Consider the following 19,406-nt stretch of genomic DNA (forward strand, 5'->3'; position numbering starts at 1 on the left):
GTAAGAGCGCCAATACTGCGGTGCTGCCTAATACGCTAGGTTGCATTACCCAACTTCTCTTTTCATCTCTCTAAGCGCGCTCTAAATGCAACCACCATATAGCCTTACGTCCGAGAGGTAATAACTCAAGACATTAAGAAAACGGCAGTTGTGTTCAGGACTAGAAGCAGTCGGCAGTTACCTTCATGATTAGAAGAGGTGACTATGTTCGGACGAAATATGGTATAAATAAATCCCCATCTGTCTCCACGTCAACAGCATCGAATTCTGTGACGAACTCAATTCGACTCAACTCTTTGCACTCCCAGAACTCGCCATCAACCAAGGAAAGCCCTTTCCCCATCTTAGACAAGATGCTTACCTCGACTATCCTCGCTACTTACGGCCTTCTCTCCCTTGCACTTGCTGCCCCGGCGGTCAAGGTCGAGGAGCGCCAGACCGCCTGCCATAGCGTACACGTCTTCCTTGCCCGTGGCACCAGCGAGCCGTACCCCGGCCGTCAGAGTTCTGTGGTGTCAGCCATTTGCAATGGTATCAGCAACTGCGGTTACGAGGACATCACCTACCCAGCCAGCACCAGCCCAACGTACTGCAGCTCAGTGTCAGCTGGCGTTACTGGCGGAACTGCCCAGATCACGGCTTACGCGAGCCGTTGCCCAAATGCGAAGTTGGTTCTTACTGGGTACTCGCAGGTATGTGGCTTTTTTTCACAAGCAGTAATAAGCAACCGGGCGGCTAGTTTGACTTTGAAGCAATGGTTACCGTGCCTGACCTAGCAATTGGCCTGGCCTGGTAACTTTGAATTCAGCAAGGCGATGATAGTACTGACCTTGATCTTTCATCTAGGGTGCTCAAGTTGTAGGCGATATCCTCGGCGGCGGCGGAGGTAACACAGGCTTGGGATGCTCCAGCCCTACTACCACCGGTCTAAACCCTTCCACTTCGCCCGGAAACAAGAGTGAGCTTTCTAAACCCTATAATCCAGAACTAGTCGGCTAACGAGAACTTATCACGCAGTCCGCGCTGCGCTTCTTTGGGGTGACGTCCGTCACACGGCGAACCAATCATACAACTCTGCATCCGGTGCCGCCTTTAACGGCGTAAGTAGACCACTCTGTCATCTATCAAGCAATAGCATATAGATACCCCCTTTAAAACACACTCGCTAAGGTACATGCGTACAGATCAACCCCCGCACAGGCACCCAGCTCACCTCGCTCAACCGCTTCTCCAACGTGCTACGCGCCTGGTGTCTATCCGGCGACAATGTGTGTGCTGGAGGCCGTGACCCCAGCGCGCATACCAGCTACTTCAATGTTTTCTCTACCGAAGCAGGTGCTTGGGTCAAGACCAAGCTCTAAACGTGATTAGCTCTTCACCTCGAATAGAGAGCTACCGCGACGCGAAGGAATATCTTTCTCTTACACTCTCAGTGTAGATTCTTATGTAAACACAAGACTGTCGTTACCAAAATGTATAAGAACCAGTGGAAATGATGGTAGTAAACATTTCTCAATCCCATCCTGACCACAAAGTCTTTTTTGTAGCTATTTTTCTTTTTGCAGGCTGTGTTGCATGGTAGACTGGCACCAGAAGCTCCACAGTTACTATGAAGAATATTGCCGTTTATGCATACATTGCGCCCACTACGTAGCGTGGGTAACTACCTTATCAAAGATACGTTCTAATTGTGGGTGCGACAATTTTTAGTGGCAAGAGGTGCTGACTTAGAAGAAGTCGCCTTCAAAGGCAGAGCCCCCCCCTATATGAGATGTTTCGCGAGTAGGCACAGAATATATCTAAAGAGTAGGATTAAGATGAGTCCTTAAGGAGTGTCCTTGTAGTTCGTAGGTATTATATACTTCTACAGCTGTGGTCGGTACCGGACCGTCCCGAGGGTCGTCCTCTGGGGTCGAATCTCGTGACACCCTATTTCTACTGTGGACATTGCACAAGTTATGTGTGTTAAGACGTGCTAAATTGAAGACAGGCACTTCTTCGGATGATTATACCAAATTCATCCCAGAGAAATCCTGAATATTCATGACTCTACTGTGTGTAGAGTGTAGATCATACTCTCTATAGTAGCGCTTACTCTCAACCCTGGCCTGTATCGTCCCCCTTACTAGTGGCACATACGCATGAATTCTATCATACAGCACAGTAAGCTCGTATCAGCCGTCCCCCCAGCCAGTCATTGCTTAGAGTTTCCTCTCTACTCAGTTAGCGTTCCTCGCGAAAGCTTTATTCTTCCGTGACGGGAAATAAGACGCGTCAGCATCAAACATATATACGATGCTCACTCATGGATGCAATTAGATTAAACTTCCCACTCATAATTTGACACTAAAATAGCCCCTTAGACGGCTTAATATCCTCCAGTGATCTATTATTTAAAAGCGCAGCGCCGCATAGTTGACGTGTTTTATACCGGACTATCGTTGACTACCTAGCCCAATTCCCCCCCCCTCGCCATATTACCAATATGAAGCTTACCTACGTTTTCCAACACCTATGTGTAATTCTTCTCTCAATGACCCACGTTGAGGCGGGCCTTACCGGACGTCACGACGCGGGTTTAATCCCACGAGCTCGTACCTGCAATTCGGGCAAGGTAAGAACAATCAGCCTTCTTTCTACTTTGTCTAGATTCTAATTGCCCTAGGATTGCCATACTGGGGTATGCCAAATATGCGATTATGGGAAATATACTCAATGTATGTCTCCACATAAGTGTAACGCATCGGATTGCGATTGTATTGGAGCGTAGTGGCACAGTCTTTGCAAAAGCCGCAGGTGTAACCACTTCAGCCAAGCCACAGCATGTCAGCAGTCAGGATCAAGGGGGCGCTGTGTCAAGAGCAATGACATGTGCAATAAAGTTGTATCTAGTAAAGGGCTTATATCTGCGTGCAAATTGGAGAAATGTGCTGGCTCGTTGATCTGAGTGTCGCTCGGATAGGTTGTGACGACACCCAGCTCAGCTCCACCTAAGCTACTACGTTCTCTCTGGAAGGGTATAATATACTAAATCGTAGTATCTAGAGCTAAATATCTATAATTTTCTTATCTTTATCAATGAGAAGAAGAGGTTAGGGCGGTGTGTTTTCTTGAAGACCTTAAAAAACTCTCTTACTGCGATGCTAAGAAATTTATAAGATTGAAAATTTAAATCTCTCTTTCTCTACAAATAGAAAGGAAAATCTATAATATCCAAATCCAGTTTAGTGTTAAATTAGATTTCTATTAATAAAGCGACTTCTTATAAGAAGTTCTTTAAGTTTTATACTATAGAAGCCTTTTCTTTATATTCGTCTTATTAGAGCTTCTGTACTAATTTGAAAGGCAGATATTATGTATCTAGCTAATTAAGAGATAGTCTATACAAGCTAAGATCTCTGTTCATCTACATTCGTGGATAACCGAAAAGATTACGATGCTATTAGCGTGTAAACCTAGTACACTTAGACCGGTCAAAGACGTATATGCAGTTGTGTCCTCGTTAACATCGATCCATTGATCTTGCGAATCGTGACTCAAGTCAGCTTGTTCCAGTTGCCGAAGTCGCGGGATCTCGGGATGATTCCAAATGTCTACAGGGCTATTTTGGAGCGTGTCCGTGGTTGATATGCTAGTCGAGATGATAGCTCTCATTTGATTCAAGTAATGTGCAGATCCTAGAGAGGCCAGAGAGCTGTATGCGCCTGGGTCGGGATAGTACACTGGTCATGATGTCACAACCGTGGAGTTGGCTTCGTGTAAGAGACACAATGAGCTCTGACCACCAAGTGGTGAGAGAGACCATAGTAGAAGTATGGCGAATGATAGTACGCTCCACGATCGGAGGGATATAGCAAGACAGATAGCGCTGACGAAACTCTGGCTTCCATGTAAACTTTCAAGCACTTGCCGCATGTTAATAAATAGTATCGCAAGAAATAGTTCTGTCGCCTACTCCAATAGTTGAGCCTCGCTGAGCCTTCCAAAGCGCAGTATTCTTCAAGCTACGACCGCCAAGTGCAATGAAGGCCAGAGGGAAAAGGGTAGGACCAAGAAGCATGACACGCTGTAGTGTGGCTCCATCCGATGAGACATGTTTCTCGTGGAAGGTGTGCGCGATCGATGCCAATGCTTAGAGAAAATGAGCCTTGATTTGAAAGTCATAAGAGACATGTACGTAGACATACCCAGAAACATCACAGGTAAAACCAAGAGAGCTAGTTTGCCCCAGACGACAAGGTTGCTCCTGACGAGCGGCTGGGGTTCTCTGGGCCACCCTGGCGGAGCGTTGTAATCCAGTGGATTCTATCCATCTTCCATGGGCTGCACGCAGCTATTAACAGGAAGAATGGAGTAAGCCCTAGTTTTTGCGTCTTGTCCTTTCTCAGTTTGCGCCGTGTGCGACATAATGGCGATAGGACAAAGAGAGTCGCGATAAGCCTAAATAGGGCTCACTATCGTGCTATGAGGCAGTACTCTTAACTAAGAAAGTGCTACGAGTTACAAGAAGGACTCTTTCCCTATCTAAGGATAAGCAGTGAAGGTTCAATACCCGTGCACATCGGAAGTTACTAACCATCGTGGGGCGGTAATCACATGATCTGGAAACGAGCTTCAGGGAAGGATCCAGCCACTTACGTAGCGAAATATGCAGGCTGACTGACTTTCTTATCTCGTTTTGTACTTTCTCCCGAAGCAGTTTGTAATTTGAACCAACCATGATCTGCAGGGTATGCAGCCTGCTTGGTGCCTCTTCACCGGAAATGCCGAATATGGTCTTAGCCAACCGCCCCTACTTCTCAGCCTCGTATATTAATTCCTGCAGATATTTTGATCTTAAATTCTTTTCATGTAATCATTTTACTTCTATAATACTCGTTACATGGAGATATTAGTATATCGAATTTTAGGCCCTCGACCCTATGGGAGGTGTTGGGAAGAGGATTACGATATCGCAAGTACTCAGCCAGGCACCATTCTGTCTTACTGTTACACTATTTCTAGTGTAGTTTTCTGCCGGCACAGGCCTTAACGCGATAGCAAATATGGGAACCAAGAAGCTAGATCCGTCGCCTTGATGGCATCTGTGATGTTGTACAGGAAATATCCGAGTAACGTCCCAGCAATTGGATTATTGGTGCAAATACGGGAAGCGAGACGTGGAAGGTACTCGAAACACGGGCTCTGTACAGGTCTGCCAGTAGCTCTACGAAAGCTGACGGCACCCAAAAGTATGATAAAACCAGGAGCATTAATCTTGAATAGAAACTATTCACGACTTGCACTGATATAATGCATCCTTGTGATGACCGAACTGGTTTGTTTTTAAAGGTTGAGGCGTAGTATACCGACGAGTTGCAGGTAGGGTGTAGTAAGAAAACAAGGAGGACTACAACAGCAGTTCGTATTCTTATCCGATACTAGATGGCTGAGTTCAGTGGCTGAGTTTAGATTACGGAATGAATTCCATGAGCTGACCTGGAGCGGGTTGGCAGCATCGAAAGCCGCGGAATACCGCTGGCGGAACCCCGCTTGGCTGCATTTTGGGGAAAACAACAAGTATATATATATGTGCAGTAGCTCATTTGCTTCTGGATTATTTTCAACTCACAACTGCAAGGGTAGCAGGCACGGCGAAGAAGTCGTCAGCAAGGTCTCTTTTTATTTTTTTTGAACTAGCTCATCACTTGATTCAATATTGCACAATGGCAGCCCAAGTCCACGGAACTTGCGATCCACGCTTTACCAAAGTAAAATCACTCTTACAATCATATCTCGACACCGAGGAAGAACTAGGGGTTTCCCTCTGCGTTAACATCGACGGTACTGATGTGATTGACCTCTGGGGCGGCTACGCTGACGTCGCGCGAACCAAGCCCTGGGAAAAAGACACAATCACATGCGTATGGTCAAGTTCAAAACTTGTCGCCGCCCTTGCCCTTCTCCTCTGCATCGACCGCGGACTCGTGGATCCAAACGAAAAGATATCAAAGTACTGGCCCGAGTTTGCGGCAAATGGGAAAGAAGGAGTCTTGGTGCGGCATTTACTGAGCCATGCGACGGGGCTGAGCGGCTGGCACGAAAACGTCACGTTTGAAGATATATGTGATTTGGAAAGGAGCACAAACCTGTTGGCCCAACAGGCGCCGTGGTGGGAGCCCGGCACTGCAAGTGGCTATCACGCCTACACCATGGGCCACCTCATCGCGGGTTTGATCCAAAAAGTCACGCACCTCCCCATCGACGAATTCGTTAAACGCGAAATCACCACCCCGCTCGATGCAGATTTTCAGTTTGGTGCGCAGGAAAAAGACTGGGATAGGGTAGCGGAAATTGTGCCACCGCCGCCAATCACGGATCTAACCAGCGTGGCTGCGGCGATGAAAGATCCAAACAGCATCGCCTTTCGGACGCTGCTCAAGAACCCTGGCATGGACGCAACGATGGCAAACAAAGAGTTGTGGCGGAAATCCGTGCTACCGGCCTCAAACGGATATTCCAATGCCCGCGCTCTCGTCCGCATCCTATCCGCTATTTCCCTGTCTGCGCCTGAGAACCCATCGTCGTTTTTGTCACAAGCCACCATGGACAAGATTTTCACCACCCAACAGCACGGCGCCGATCTCGTCGTCAGCATCCCGGTGCGATTCGGTCTTGGTTTCGCACTGCCTGCTGCGGGCTCGATGAACGAGAATCTGCCAGAGGGCAGAGTCGCGAGTTGGGGCGGTTGGGGCGGTAGCCAGGGCATTGCGGATGCGGAGAGGAAGGTTACAATTGGATATGTCATGAACAAGATGGCGAATGCGGGGTTGGGACCAAACGAGAAGGGAGAAAAGAAGGGCATGGGAAACTACCGGATGAGGAAGTTGCTGGTGGCGATTTATGAGGCGCTCGGTGTGCGGTAGGCTGCGATTTTCTAACTGGTATCTTATGGAAATTGGTAGTATTGCAATCAAGAAATTCCGACCTAAGCACAGTTCCACAGCACTCTACTCACTGACATCTATGCTATCCTGCACTTCTCTGATTTATTCCGTCGCTGCCTGTTGAGAGAAAGGTAATGTTGAAAGTGATCTGTGAAGAGGTAGCGTGCAAATTGAAGCTTTTGAAATGGACAGCCACAAATAAAGAATACTGGAATGATTGGAATTGTTTAAAACACATGAGCATTTATGACATTGAATATGCCATTCTCTTCGAATCAAACTCAGATATCAGCAGCCTTCTGCAAAAGTACTTGCTCCACTCTGCTGGAAAGAGCTCTTCCGCGTTCCCAGCTATTGATGAGTGGCAATATAGTATACTACGCTACCAAGTAGAACATGATCACTTTTTCCAAAAGTGGAATGGACCACACCACGAGTAACCAGCGTTTCCCCACCAAGCTCACGTTGGCTTGTATATTCACTGTGGCAATGTCTGAATCGGTCCCCTAGTCGAGCTGGTGCATTTGGTCTGGAGACCTGCCACCGCCAGTATCCATCTCTGTATTGTTGGCTGAGCTGAAAGACAGTGTATTTGTAGGAGAAGATGATTTGGCAAGTGAATGGCTAGGCAGTGAATTCGTTGGATAATGCTCCGATGGTGGAATAACTGTACTGTGCTGACCAATCTTGAAGAGGGCATTTCGATACATTTCCTGGACCTTCAAATGAGTGAAGTCGTCAACAGGCAACGGCCAGTACTCCGTCGTGATGACGCGACATAACTTCAGCTCCAGGGCCCCTCGACCTTGTTCCGGTACACGATCGAGATAGTTGACAATAAATTGACCGATGGGCAGAAGCTTGTGCTTAAGGATCTGAGCATGGCTCTTGGCTCGAACGCGTGGACTGTAAGGTGGCAGACTTTCGGGCGTCAATGTTTTGAGCTTTTGCAAATCCTCGCGCACGGGCGAAAGTATGGCATGTAGCGACTGCCTCTCGGTACAAGATATTCTCATGTTGTGTGAACTATTGCCTGATTCTGAAATTTGCATACAAGCTAGGGAAGACTCCAGGGTTAAGGTGCCCGATTGCAGGGATGCGAGGGCCAAGTGTCTGGAGCTGACGTTGGGTGAAAGCGGAAGCGGCGGATTATGAAGATTTGATAAGGCTGGTGGTGTATGCGGGGTGGTGAGGTGGTTCATGTCGCGATGGGGTTGATAGGCGCTAGAGTGGTCTTGCTTAAGTAAAGGCGTGGTGTCCATGACGGCTTCCCTGTTTCCCACCTCAAATCGTGTGCCGAAACCCCACCTTGTACCGGCATTGAACGTGTTCTGGAAGATTCGGGCAGCCAGACGGAGAAGGACCGCGAATATAGCTGATGGCCTATGAACAAGATGGTCGAGACACATATGCCTGTGCCGTTGTGAGATGCTAGTAACCAAAGAGATACTGGTTGGACAAAGAGATGAGGCAGGCAGAGGGGTGCTGGGACCGGTACTGGTGGGTCACTTTGCCCTTTGATGACGAGCGCGTTTGCCGTCGAAAGAAAATAAGGGAAACTTGAATGACTTTAGGGAAACGAAAGGGACTTGTGCAGGTATGAAGGTTGGCAAAACGAAGGATAGAGTGGTGTCGTATGTAAAGGCCTGCTTGCAGCCAGGAACAAAGGATTGAAAAATATACAAAGCAGTGGCAGCACGTAGAATCGAAGGTTAAACGACAAGAGTGCAGATGAGATGTGCCTACTCACTCATACGTGTTCACCGCCACTGCCAGCTTGTGCCCTTGAACACCTCTTGTTGTGTTCTTCTAGGGCCATTTTATTCGCTGGCTAGTCTCCTTCTCAACGCCCTTCTCTCCACCCGATCGGTATCAACGCTGCCGCGACCTGTCCAACTCCGCGCTCCGTCGCGAGAAGATTGAATTGTGCAGCTGCATTCCTCGTGTCCTGAATCTCGAGTCGAATGCCTAGGCCGTTCAGATACTTGCGAACCGCAGGCGCGATGGGCGTGGTGTTAGGGCCTGTTCCGATGATGAGAAGATCTGTCAAGGTACTGTTAGCTGGGCAATGTCTTTGGAAAACTAAAAAGCCGTATTGCCGCATACCAGGCTTAGGATATACCAGCTCCAACACACCCCACACCTGCTCTGGCACCTCCCACTGTCTCTTGGCATTCAGCAATTTGCCCGTCATTGCATCTTCGCCCGAACCCCCTTCTCCTACTGTGCCTTCTTTTCGTTGTTCATGTAGCCACGGCCGCCATCGGAATGCCTCGCCGCCCACAAGTAAGATGCCGCTGCCGCTGATGCGCATTTGGTTGTTGAGTGCGAAGCCATCACCTGTACATGCGTCGATGGAGGTGGCAGGAGCCGCGGTGTTTCGAAGCAAATCCAGAGCACTGAAGTCTGTCTGAGTATCCTCATTGCTTTTCGGCCCTCGATCGCGTGTCTTTGGGGCTCGGGATTGGGCAAGGGCAGGGCGCGTCGTGTGCAGCCGTTGTGCATGACATGAGCGTGTAAATGGCGATGGCCTGCATCTCGCCACATTTGAACGACATGGTATTTGTATCGAGAGTCGTGAAAAAGTACGGATACACCTGGATATGGTTGGCTCCATGTTTGGGTATGCAATTGACGTGGTAACGCTCTGTGCTGTTGCAGGTCAAAGTTTATGATTCGAGCAATAATCTATGCTGTCATCGTCTGCGGGGAGCTCGGACGGTATCCCACTAGTCAAGCTAGCGCATTACACTGTCCTATCCTGACTCATGACCATCACTGATACCAAAACTGAACCAGGATAATTCTAAGCTCGTCCTCGACCATGTCCATAGAGGCTAAGAATGAACCTCTTCCTGGTACCGCAAATGTTTACTCTCGACCCATCTTATTGTACTCCCTTTGCCACTCCCCTGACCTCCTCCTACTCTTGGTCTATCATCTATCTAACTCATTTCATGCACCAAGCTTATTCAATTAAATTCTCCCCTCATTCGAGGAAAGAAGGGCAGGATGTTGCTACCCAGCAGCCAGATCTGTTGCAACTATCTTAGTATTTCTTCGCTGTTTTAGCCTCGAAGAACAATCTTACCCCGTAGTAAACATACGACACGGAATCGTCTTTCTCTTCATAACTCCTTAGGTAGCCGCCTAATGTTCGAAGCCCAAGAATGGTAAAGGCGATACTGACAACCATGGGAGGTTGCCAAAAAATAATCAGCCCTGCTGTCCACGCCGCAATCAAGACAGCAAGCGACCACCTGGCTATGGGTTGAGAAAGCACCAACGGTATCGTCTTTCTCCCCATGACTGCATCTGCTGACCGGTCACGGAAATCCTGTGCGTGCCCCTATCACGGAGAAAATCAATTTAGCTTTCACTTGCTCGCTGCTCAAGGACATACAGTAGTTGAAAAAATGAGACCGAAAATGAGAATCGCCAGGGCTTTCTTGCCATGCAAATCTTCCCCGTTGGCTGTCGCATGTTAGTATAGTCTTGGGTGGACAATCTGTATAGATTGCGCACTCACCAAAAGTAACTGTGGTTCCCCAACACTTGCACATCAGGCCGAAAGCCCCAATGACACTCTTCAAACTGGCAAAAGCAGCAAATCCGCCTTCATTGTAAATCGTGATGGCGGCTGTATATGCAATGGTGCAAACAAGAGTGTTGCAATGGAAAGCCGCGATCCACATGCATACTAACAGGCAGCGGTAAAGTATGTGGGCCTCTTCCAACGAGATGAGGCCAGAGGGAAGTGGGCGATGCGGTTTTGCAATGCGATCTTCTTCAAGACCGACAATCTTATTCACTGCATTAGTACCAGCTACCCAACCTTGCAAAGTCTAGTCCAAATCACCTGATTCTTTGTCTATTCGCATATTAGTATAATGTGCTTCAGAGCGGAGCATGAACTTCGTGCACATACTTCAAAAGCCAACAGATGCAGTTGACACCAAACTACTCCCTTGATAAACAAGGGCACACTGGGCACCCCTGAAATCGCAAGTGCCACGACAACCTGTTCTCTGATCAGCGTCGATAGCTTATCATCCATGCAAAATCTTACTGTTGGTATAGAGACAGCAGGAATATCAGATCTCTCAATGAGATACAATACTCTCAAAAGTTTCCCAGCGCGCTTGAGAAGCATCGGAAAATCTCCAGTGTACTTGAAAGACATTGTGAAAAAAGAGAGAGCCGTCATCCTACGAAAAATCCTTGACTAGAGTGTTGGGGGTATAAGATTGAGAGTGACTACGAAAGTCACGTGCAGGGCTGACACCTAACTGCTAACCGACATTGGGGCCTAACAAAAACCTTTCCTCTTACAAGTAACTGAAGGAAGCTTGGCTAAGCACTAGTTCTACCCAAGATAGCCCCCAAACTGCTCCACTGCCTTAATCGATCGACGAGTGTAGTAGCCTTATCGGCACCTGCATCCTGAATTCATTTATCAGAGAGAAAGGCGATGTTGGATTGTAAGACTTATTCGCAGCCGTGCTCTACCTTCCTGTTAGGAGCAGGGGTGGCAAAAATATATGACGTTTTTTTTAAGACACGTTCTAGGCTATGCTGCATCTATTCGTTGAAATCTGAGAATGAGACGGCAAATGTTGAAAATCATTAAAAGAACTTGTCTACTATGGTTCTGCGACGCTTATCGCGAGGGTATATGGGGCTAGATAATACTAATCTAACGGATAAAGGCAGATTTCAAAATGGTATACAAACATGGGCAGCCTGAAAAGTGAGAATAAGCGAGGGAACCTCTGATCAACGGCACATAGGGGGCGGTGCGACATTTTCTCGACCAACTTCCCGTCCAGGTATTTGTCCTAGTGCATACTATGGCCCCAAGGCCCTCCCGAACCCCAAATCAAGCCGATACAGTGACAGCAGGTGTCAGGGTTACTGGTTGTTCTTCAACTTCTGCGTACTTAGTTCTCAGTCCTTCAACAGCCCGATCACCAAGTGCCAACATGTTCTCAGCTCCAATCATCTGGAGCATGGTAATGTCGAAGCCAAATGTCGTCCTCCACCACCTCCGCATCTCTATAGCAACCAAGCTATCCAGGCCAGCATCCTGCAACGGGCTCAATATATCAACCTCGCTGTCTTCCTTGTCATCAAGGGGTCGAAGGAGCATGAGCGCGATTTTTCTTGCAATCTGTCGCGCGAGGAAAACCGGGGTATCGAGCTGGTCGACAAGTTTTGGCTCAGCAAGAACTTGCTGCGTGAAGTCTCTGATGACCCGCGTGGGTTCATCCTCGTTGGAGGCTGCACCAGAAGCTACGTGCGCCGATGATTCGAGGTTGACGTAATATGACATTCGCCGGTCGTGTTTCCAAAATACGCGATTCGAAGGATCAGACAGCGATAGCCCGCTGCGAACACCAATGCCCAATAGAGAAGAGCATGTCCGTGATGTAACTTTGTTCAGCTTGGCTCTAGGGGTGCTTAGAATGAGCGTGATTGCATCCAAGAGCTGTGGTATTCCGATACCATACGAACCAAGCAACCGCATTCGTTCCGCAAGTAGCGGATTCTCTGCGATATATCCGTGGTCGTACATCATACCGATGTCAACAGCAGAAGCGTTCAGGCCCAAGGAATGTCGATAAAGTACAAAAGTGTCGAGGAAGGTGTTCGCCGCTGCGTAGTTTGCTTGGCCAAAGTTGCCAAACACACCCGTGACCGAGCTGAAGAGAAGGAAGAAGTCAAGACTTATCTCTCTGGACATGCACACGTTGTGCATATTCCATGTGCCATTGATTTTCGACTCGTTGACAGTGCTCCATGCCTCATGGGTCATCTCGCGGAATCCCATATCCTGCAATTCCATGCAAATGTTCATCACACCACGCAGAGGAGCAGTTGCAGCAGCAATAGCCTTCTCCACGTCTTTGGAAATAGCAACGCTCCCCTTCACTGCCATCGCTTTGCATCCTTGGTACTCGAGTTCTTCCAAGAATGCTTTGTCGGTTTCCCTTTCTCCTGCATTTCGAGAAAGAAATATCAGGTGTCGTGCGCCATGCTCAACCATCCAATTGGCCACAACACGGCCTAGGCCACCAAGGCCACCGGCAAGCAAATACGATGCTTGTGGATTGAACTTCGGACTGCGCTTGGGATTTTGTGTGATTGGTTCTTTCGGTTCAGTGGGCTGATCCGACGGATCACCTACAGACATGATAACCTTGCCGATATGTCGACCTTGTTGCATGTACCTAAAGCATTGCTCCACTTCGGCCATTGGAAAGGACTTTATGGGAAAGATGGGTTTGATGTGGCCCGCTTCGTAAAAATCTATCATCTTCTTTAAAAGCCTTCGACACTCCGTGGGTCGATTTTCGAAGAGAAGAGAGAGTTCAATGCCATGAAAGCTCCGATTCTCAGCAAAAGGACTCAGAGATATTCGACCATTTGCTAATAAGTCTCGTTTCCCGATTTCGATCAACTTGCCGAGTTTCGCCACACATTCCCAAGATGCATGGAGAAGTTCACCTGAAAGCGAGTTAAGGACAAGGTCCACTCCAGCGCCATCGGTGGCGCGCATAACATCAGCCACGAAAGACCGACTGCGTGAGTCGAAAATATGGTTGCGTGGTATACCAAATTCGTTTTCTAGAAATTTGACCTTCTCTTCGGTACTGACGGTACAGTAGATCGTTGCCCCTACCATGCGACATAGCTGGATAGCCGCGATGCCGACTCCACCACATGCAGAATGAATCAGAACAGTGTGCCCAGCACTCATCTGACCGATATCGAGCAGTCCATAGATGGCGGTCAAGAATACACAAGGCATAGTTGCGGCTTCTTGAAAAGAGAGAGAATTGGGGAGTTTCCAGCAAGTCATGCTGGGTACGACCGCTTTTGTTGTGAACAAACCTGTATTGCCCATGATAACGACACGGTCCCCTATTTGGAAATCGCCAACTTCTGATCCGATTTCTCGAATGATTCCTGCCGCTTCCAATCCGAGGACTTGGCGCGGTGCTTCGATGAGATCCATAGCGGTCAGCAGATCCTACGATGGTTAGCTCTCTGTGGGTTCCCGGCCATTGGAGATGCAGATGCTTGAGCTTTACCTTGAAATTGAGACCTGTCGCCATGATTTCGACCACAACCTGGTTTTCAATGGGTCTTTCGCATGGGACATCAGTCCACTGGAGCGTGTCCAGCCTGCCCGCTGTCCCCAGTGTTAGATTACGCTTGTCTTCCTCTCTCCGGGTCACTGGAGTCGCAGAATGAGCGGGTTCCCGAAGTTCTGAGTTGACGAGCAAAGGATACAACCGTGGTATATATATCTTGCCATTCTCAATAGCGTACTCCAATTCCAAATCGTAGCTCGATAAATGGCGACCAGAGAACCTTTCCGCAATCTGTGTAATCGCTTTCCAACTCACATTCGTTAACCGGTCGACTTCACAGATTGCCAAATCAATTCCCATTTCTTTCTGAATTGAACGCATGGCTCCAGGTGTTTGCCCCCATCTAGGGTGCTCGCAACTCAACTGAGAGCTCCGAGTTAACCAGAGAATACCATTTTTTGATTCCGAGACTTGATTCAGCCATGAGCGGAATTTGTCGAAACGGGAGGCTTGGATGTTTGAGAAGAAAGATTCGCTGATATCGAGCAAACATACGACGTCCCCCTTGCGTGTCATTGTTGCAGTATCCCAGTGCTGAACGGTAGTTTCGAAGTGGCCATTTTGAGATAACTCAGTATTCAAATCCTCGACTACTCGCTGTGTACTGTCGTCAAATAGCAGTGTGAGAGGCTTGGGAAGCACCTCCTCGGCCAGAGGGTAGGCTATCATAAATGCGTTGCCCTGGTGTGGACGTGGGGCATCTAGCATGCAATCCGCTACCCCTGTGAAACCAGCAGCGCGAAGCTCGCTATCCCATCTGTCAGGTTGTACATATGGCTCATCAGCGCGCCCATCGCCTTCGCCTAGCCACCATCCTGGAAGAAGGCCCATGGTGAAGTTAATCATTTTTACATCTGGGCACAGTTCTTCAAGATAGAATGTGCCATCACGACGTAATAGACTATGAACATTGCGTAGCGCTTGCTGGAGACTGGGAACCGCATGTATGACGTTGGTGGCGATGACAAGATCGTAATCATGACTTTGGAAGCCTTGAGCCACAGGGTCCTTCGTGATGTCCAGAACCTTGTATTCGAGTGCATAGTCTTTGAAAGTCTCTTTAGCAGCACCGAAGAACCCGGCCGAGATGTCCGTATAAGTGTAACTGGACCATAGCCTGCCTCCATCTGAATCATTCACCAAGTTAGAAAGGAACTCGCGAGTTGTTCCTCCGGTTCCCGCTCCAATCTCGAGGATGCGCATGTTCGGTTTCTGATGTCCAAGAAGCTTCAAGTGTGGCCCTCGATCAGTGACTTTCATCTCTTGGTACAGCTTTGTCAATGTATCATCAGCCATTAAAAGCTCTATTGCAGAGATTTCTTCCAGTACCAGCGGCACAATGTTTTCACTGATCTTTATGATCGCATCCATAGTGCCAGGGCATGACATGGCCTTGACTTCCGATGTCACAGTTTCCGTGGATCGTAATGTATCCGGAATGCTTTGCCTCTTCATCCAATTCACAAATCTTTCCATCGTACCCGATGCTGGTTTGATGGATTGAATTTGCTCCAAGGCCTTTCTGATGTGGAGTAAAGTCATCTCTTGAATGATTGGTGCGCATTTGACGGACTCGGCGCTATACTCGAGAAAGCTTGACATGGTTGTAAAGCTGGGCTCGATCATCCATGTTACCGAGGCGCCGGCATGAGGATCTGTCTCAAATATAGTATCTAGAGGCATGAGCTTGAGTTGGTCTACCTTCATAGCAAGCGACCCATTTGCACTAATGGCACAGCCCCCACCATGGACTCTACCATGCGCCAGTCCTTCCGCTGAGGTTTGCACCTGAAGGTCACCCGAGTAGTTGAAAACTTGTATGTTCTTGATGAATGTGGGCACACTCATTCGGTCAATCGTATGTGGTTGTCCGTTACATGCAGCCAGAGCTATTGCCTGGAAGAATACATCGATTGTTGTTGGATGTAACAGATAATGCGATTCGCAATCATCGGGGGTTTTATCGCAGACGGTGGCCTTCGCACTATGACTGTTTGGAGTACACTCGATGTCCTTTAGTCCTTGGAAGCAAGGCCCATACCTGCCCCCAACGTGCCACATAGCTTGATACCATTTTGTGGTATCTGTCTTCCGTGGAAAATGATTTTCATGTACTGATGCAAGAGGAGGTGGAGAGGTGATGGACTCAACGGAGCCTGAGCAGTGTTTTGTCCACGTAGTTCCTGAGTATGATGATATCGTAAACTCCCAGCCGTTACTCTCCAAATGATCCGTAATACGCCATCTTCTTAGAGAAGTAACGATCTCGACTGGGCTGCTTTCTTCCAGGATCAACGCGGTGCCAATGACCATATTTTTCACACTAAAACCAAGAAATTTGAAGTCCTGGTCAGATAGGAATTGTCTCCGACAAGCTTCCCCAGCCATGGTGACGTATGCAGCACCTGGAAAGACAATAACGCCATCAACATTGTGGTCCCGCAGCCAAGGAAGACTCTCGAGATGAATGAGGTTTCGGAAGCTAGGCTGATCATCGGCGTTATCCAATACCAATGACCCCAAGAGCTCGTGATGTGCAAATTTGGGATGTCGCCACGCTTGAATAATGCGGTTGTGAAACAGATGTATGTTGCTGTGATGCCAGGGATATAGTGGCATGTCTGTTAGCACTTTTGCAGTATTGAGCGGATTCGTTAGTCGGCAGAGGTCGAAATCCAAGCCGTATTGCCAAAGTGTTCCCAGGGCTGCGAGCAGTGTTCCAACTGAATTCTTCTCTCTCTGGAGGCATGAGGCGTATGAGTAGACAAGAGAAGGTTTCGCCAAGATTTGCCGAAGCGGCCCCGAAAGAGTGCTGTGAGGTCCTATTTCGAGAAAACAAAGATTGCCATGCGGAGTATCTTTGAACTCAGCTAAAAGGCTTTCGAAAGCCTGTAAAAAGAGGACAGGTGATTCGAGGTTGCGACGGAAATACCGCGCGTCAATATGGTCGGAATCTGGCAAAAGTGCCCCGGTTACCGTTGAGAAAAAACATGCGTTTGTAGACGCTCCGGTCTGAGGAACTTGATCATTGAGAATTGATGCCATCATTTCCTCGTATTCAATACCAGCGTTGAACATGTGATGCGAGTGGTACGCCGTGCTCACCTTCAACATGCGCACAAACACATCAGGTTTGTTGGTTTGGATAGCTTCCACAACATTTCGTACAGCTACCTCGTCGCCCGAAATGGTGACGTTCGAAGGCGAGTTGTTGCATGCAAGGACCACACCCTCTTGAAGAAATGCAGTCATCTCATCCCAGCTCAGACCGATTGCAGCCATCGCACCACCCCCAGACACAGCTTGTGAAACAAGGCCTCGGTAGTAAGCAAGAGTTACTGCCGCTCGACGGGATATCCTGTTTGCCGCATATGCTGCAGCTATTTCTCCTGATGAATGGCCAAGCACACAGTGAGGTTTGATCCCTAGATCGGCTAGGGTATCTACTAGAGCCACTTGGATCGCAGTACACAACGGCTGAGCAATAGCAGCCTTCCCCAAATTACTGGAGAGTTCACTTTTCATGAGTTCTTCCTGGATGCTCCATGTAGGTGGTTTTGGCAGCCCCCTGAGCTCTTCATCCATCGCTTTGATAGAAGAGGCAAATGTATCGTTGAACTGTAAAAGTTCAATACCCATACGCGGCCAATGGGCACCCTGGCCAGTGAATATCATAGATAGCCGCGGCGAAGACAACCCAGCGATGGAAACTCCAACGCGTGAGTCGATCGATCCTCCCTGTACCACAGCAAAGGCGCGATGCGTAAGGTGCTCGCGTCGGCAAGCTAATGTGTATGACCCGTGATCGGCGTTCGTTGGATTTGACAATGCATATTCCCGAAGATTCCGGGTTTGCATCTCCAAAGATTCTGATGTGTTTGCTGATACCAAGAATAATTTACCCAATCCCACAGAGTTTAGAGATGACGCATTCTGCTCTACACCGACTGCATTCGAAATCCCGCTGTATGATGCAGCAGAATCTAGGATGAAATGAGCATTAGCACCTCCGATTCCAAAGTTGTTGACAGAGACTCGCTCGAATTTGTCCGCAGGCCATTCGATGCAACTAGTCGGCACCTTCAAGTCCTTGTCATGGAATGGGATCTTGGGATTTGGTATTTTGAACTTGATATTTGGTGGTATGACACGATTCTCCAAAGCCAAGACGGCTTTGATGATGGACGTAATTCCCGATGCGCCTTCAGAATGACCAACATTTGGCTTGACAGACCCAATGTAGACTCCGCCATGTCCGAATACATTCCCCACTGCTGTAGCCTCGATAGGATCGCCTGTGGTGGTGCCCGTTGCGTGACATTCAACAAATGCAGTTCGTGTGATGTCAGATTCTGGGATCCCAGCAGTCTGGTATGCTCTACGCATCATTTCCTCTTGGCTCGAAGAGCTGGGCATACTCGGCCCAGGAGTCTTTCCATCGGCATTCGTAGCATATCCACGGATGATGGCGCGGATAGGATTTCCATCCCTGATAGCAGCACTAAGCGGTTTGACGTAAATCAAGTTGACAGCTTCTCCACGCGCGTACCCATCTGCATCTGCATCGAACGATCGAGAAGATGCGTTGGGTGAGGTGACGCCTTGTTCCGACATATCGGACATAGTATCGGGACTCCAAAGTAGATTACAGCCGCCAACCAGAGCTGCACTGCAGTCACCGTTCCGTATTGCGAGACATGCTTCATGTAATCCCAGAAGGGATGCGGAACATGCTGTCCGGATAGTCATACTCGGACCCTTGAGATCGTACTCATACGCTATCCGATTCGAGAGCGAAAAGTCGTTGTGACCAGTGACCTTGTACATACTCTTGTTCAAACGGTCTTTGGTAGCCATCTCTAACCAATCGTTTCCGAATGACCCGATATATGTCCCAATGTCTTTTCCGCGCCACCAGATCTCTCCAGCGCTTTCGAAACACTCTCTTGCAAGCTCCAGAAGGAATTTGACCTGAGGATCCATGCGCTCCGATTCTTGTTGCGACATGCGAAACAAGGAAGTGTCAATAGCGCCCACTTCAGCGCTTTCGTCCAGAAAGTAGCCATATGTTGAGTTGATATAGCCGGACTTTCCAGAAGCCGAATGGAAAGCTTCGGCGTTGAACCGTGTCAGAGGAATGGGTGCACGAGCATCCTTCTTCTCCGTGAGAAATGTCCAGAACTGCGCGGGTGTTTTGAGCGCGCCAGGCAAGCGAAGAGCCATGCCACAAATGGCAATTGGGTCCGATCGCATGTCCATCTTGTTGATCTAAAACGTAAAAAGTTATCGGTGCATTTATAGAAACAATTTACTTCGTGATCAG

At 48.4% G+C, this 19,406-nt stretch overlaps 6 protein-coding genes across 6 annotated transcripts; 2 read left to right on the forward strand and 4 right to left on the reverse strand.

The window, feature by feature from the left end:
* Positions 1–353: 353 nt before the first annotated feature.
* On the forward strand, positions 354–1,361 carry COCCADRAFT_98756 (carbohydrate esterase family 5 protein; the record flags this gene model as incomplete). Its single annotated transcript, XM_007715104.1, has 4 exons — positions 354–692; positions 847–958; positions 1,018–1,100; positions 1,185–1,361. 4 exons carry the CDS (start codon positions 354–356, stop codon positions 1,359–1,361), a joined length of 711 nt encoding a protein of 236 aa, XP_007713294.1.
* A 4,344-nt stretch (positions 1,362–5,705) lies between these two features.
* COCCADRAFT_98762 (uncharacterized protein) lies at positions 5,706–6,905 on the forward strand (the record flags this gene model as incomplete). The annotated part of the gene is made up of 1 exon (XM_007715105.1): positions 5,706–6,905. One exon carries the CDS (start codon positions 5,706–5,708, stop codon positions 6,903–6,905), a length of 1,200 nt encoding a protein of 399 aa, XP_007713295.1.
* Positions 6,906–7,432: 527 nt separating this feature from the next.
* Positions 7,433–8,335, reverse strand: COCCADRAFT_98830 (uncharacterized protein; the record flags this gene model as incomplete). The annotated part of the gene is made up of 1 exon (XM_007715106.1): positions 7,433–8,335. One exon carries the CDS (start codon positions 8,333–8,335, stop codon positions 7,433–7,435), a length of 903 nt encoding a protein of 300 aa, XP_007713296.1.
* Positions 8,336–8,769: 434 nt separating this feature from the next.
* COCCADRAFT_98790 (uncharacterized protein) lies at positions 8,770–9,543 on the reverse strand (the record flags this gene model as incomplete). Its single annotated transcript, XM_007715107.1, has 2 exons — positions 8,770–8,969; positions 9,033–9,543. 2 exons carry the CDS (start codon positions 9,541–9,543, stop codon positions 8,770–8,772), a joined length of 711 nt encoding a protein of 236 aa, XP_007713297.1.
* Positions 9,544–9,975: 432 nt separating this feature from the next.
* Positions 9,976–10,621, reverse strand: COCCADRAFT_37653 (uncharacterized protein; the record flags this gene model as incomplete). The annotated part of the gene is made up of 3 exons (XM_007715108.1): positions 9,976–10,275; positions 10,330–10,400; positions 10,456–10,621. The coding sequence occupies 3 exons, from the start codon at positions 10,619–10,621 to the stop codon at positions 9,976–9,978; spliced, it is 537 nt and encodes a 178-aa protein (XP_007713298.1).
* A 1,184-nt stretch (positions 10,622–11,805) lies between these two features.
* Positions 11,806–19,342, reverse strand: COCCADRAFT_98832 (uncharacterized protein; the record flags this gene model as incomplete). The annotated part of the gene is made up of 2 exons (XM_007715109.1): positions 11,806–13,959; positions 14,021–19,342. 2 exons carry the CDS (start codon positions 19,340–19,342, stop codon positions 11,806–11,808), a joined length of 7,476 nt encoding a protein of 2,491 aa, XP_007713299.1.
* Between the last annotated feature and the right edge of the window lie 64 nt (positions 19,343–19,406).

Source organism: Bipolaris zeicola (genome assembly GCF_000523435.1).
Source record: "Bipolaris zeicola 26-R-13 unplaced genomic scaffold scaffold_97, whole genome shotgun sequence".
Classification (NCBI taxonomy): Eukaryota; Fungi; Ascomycota; class Dothideomycetes; order Pleosporales; family Pleosporaceae; genus Bipolaris; species Bipolaris zeicola.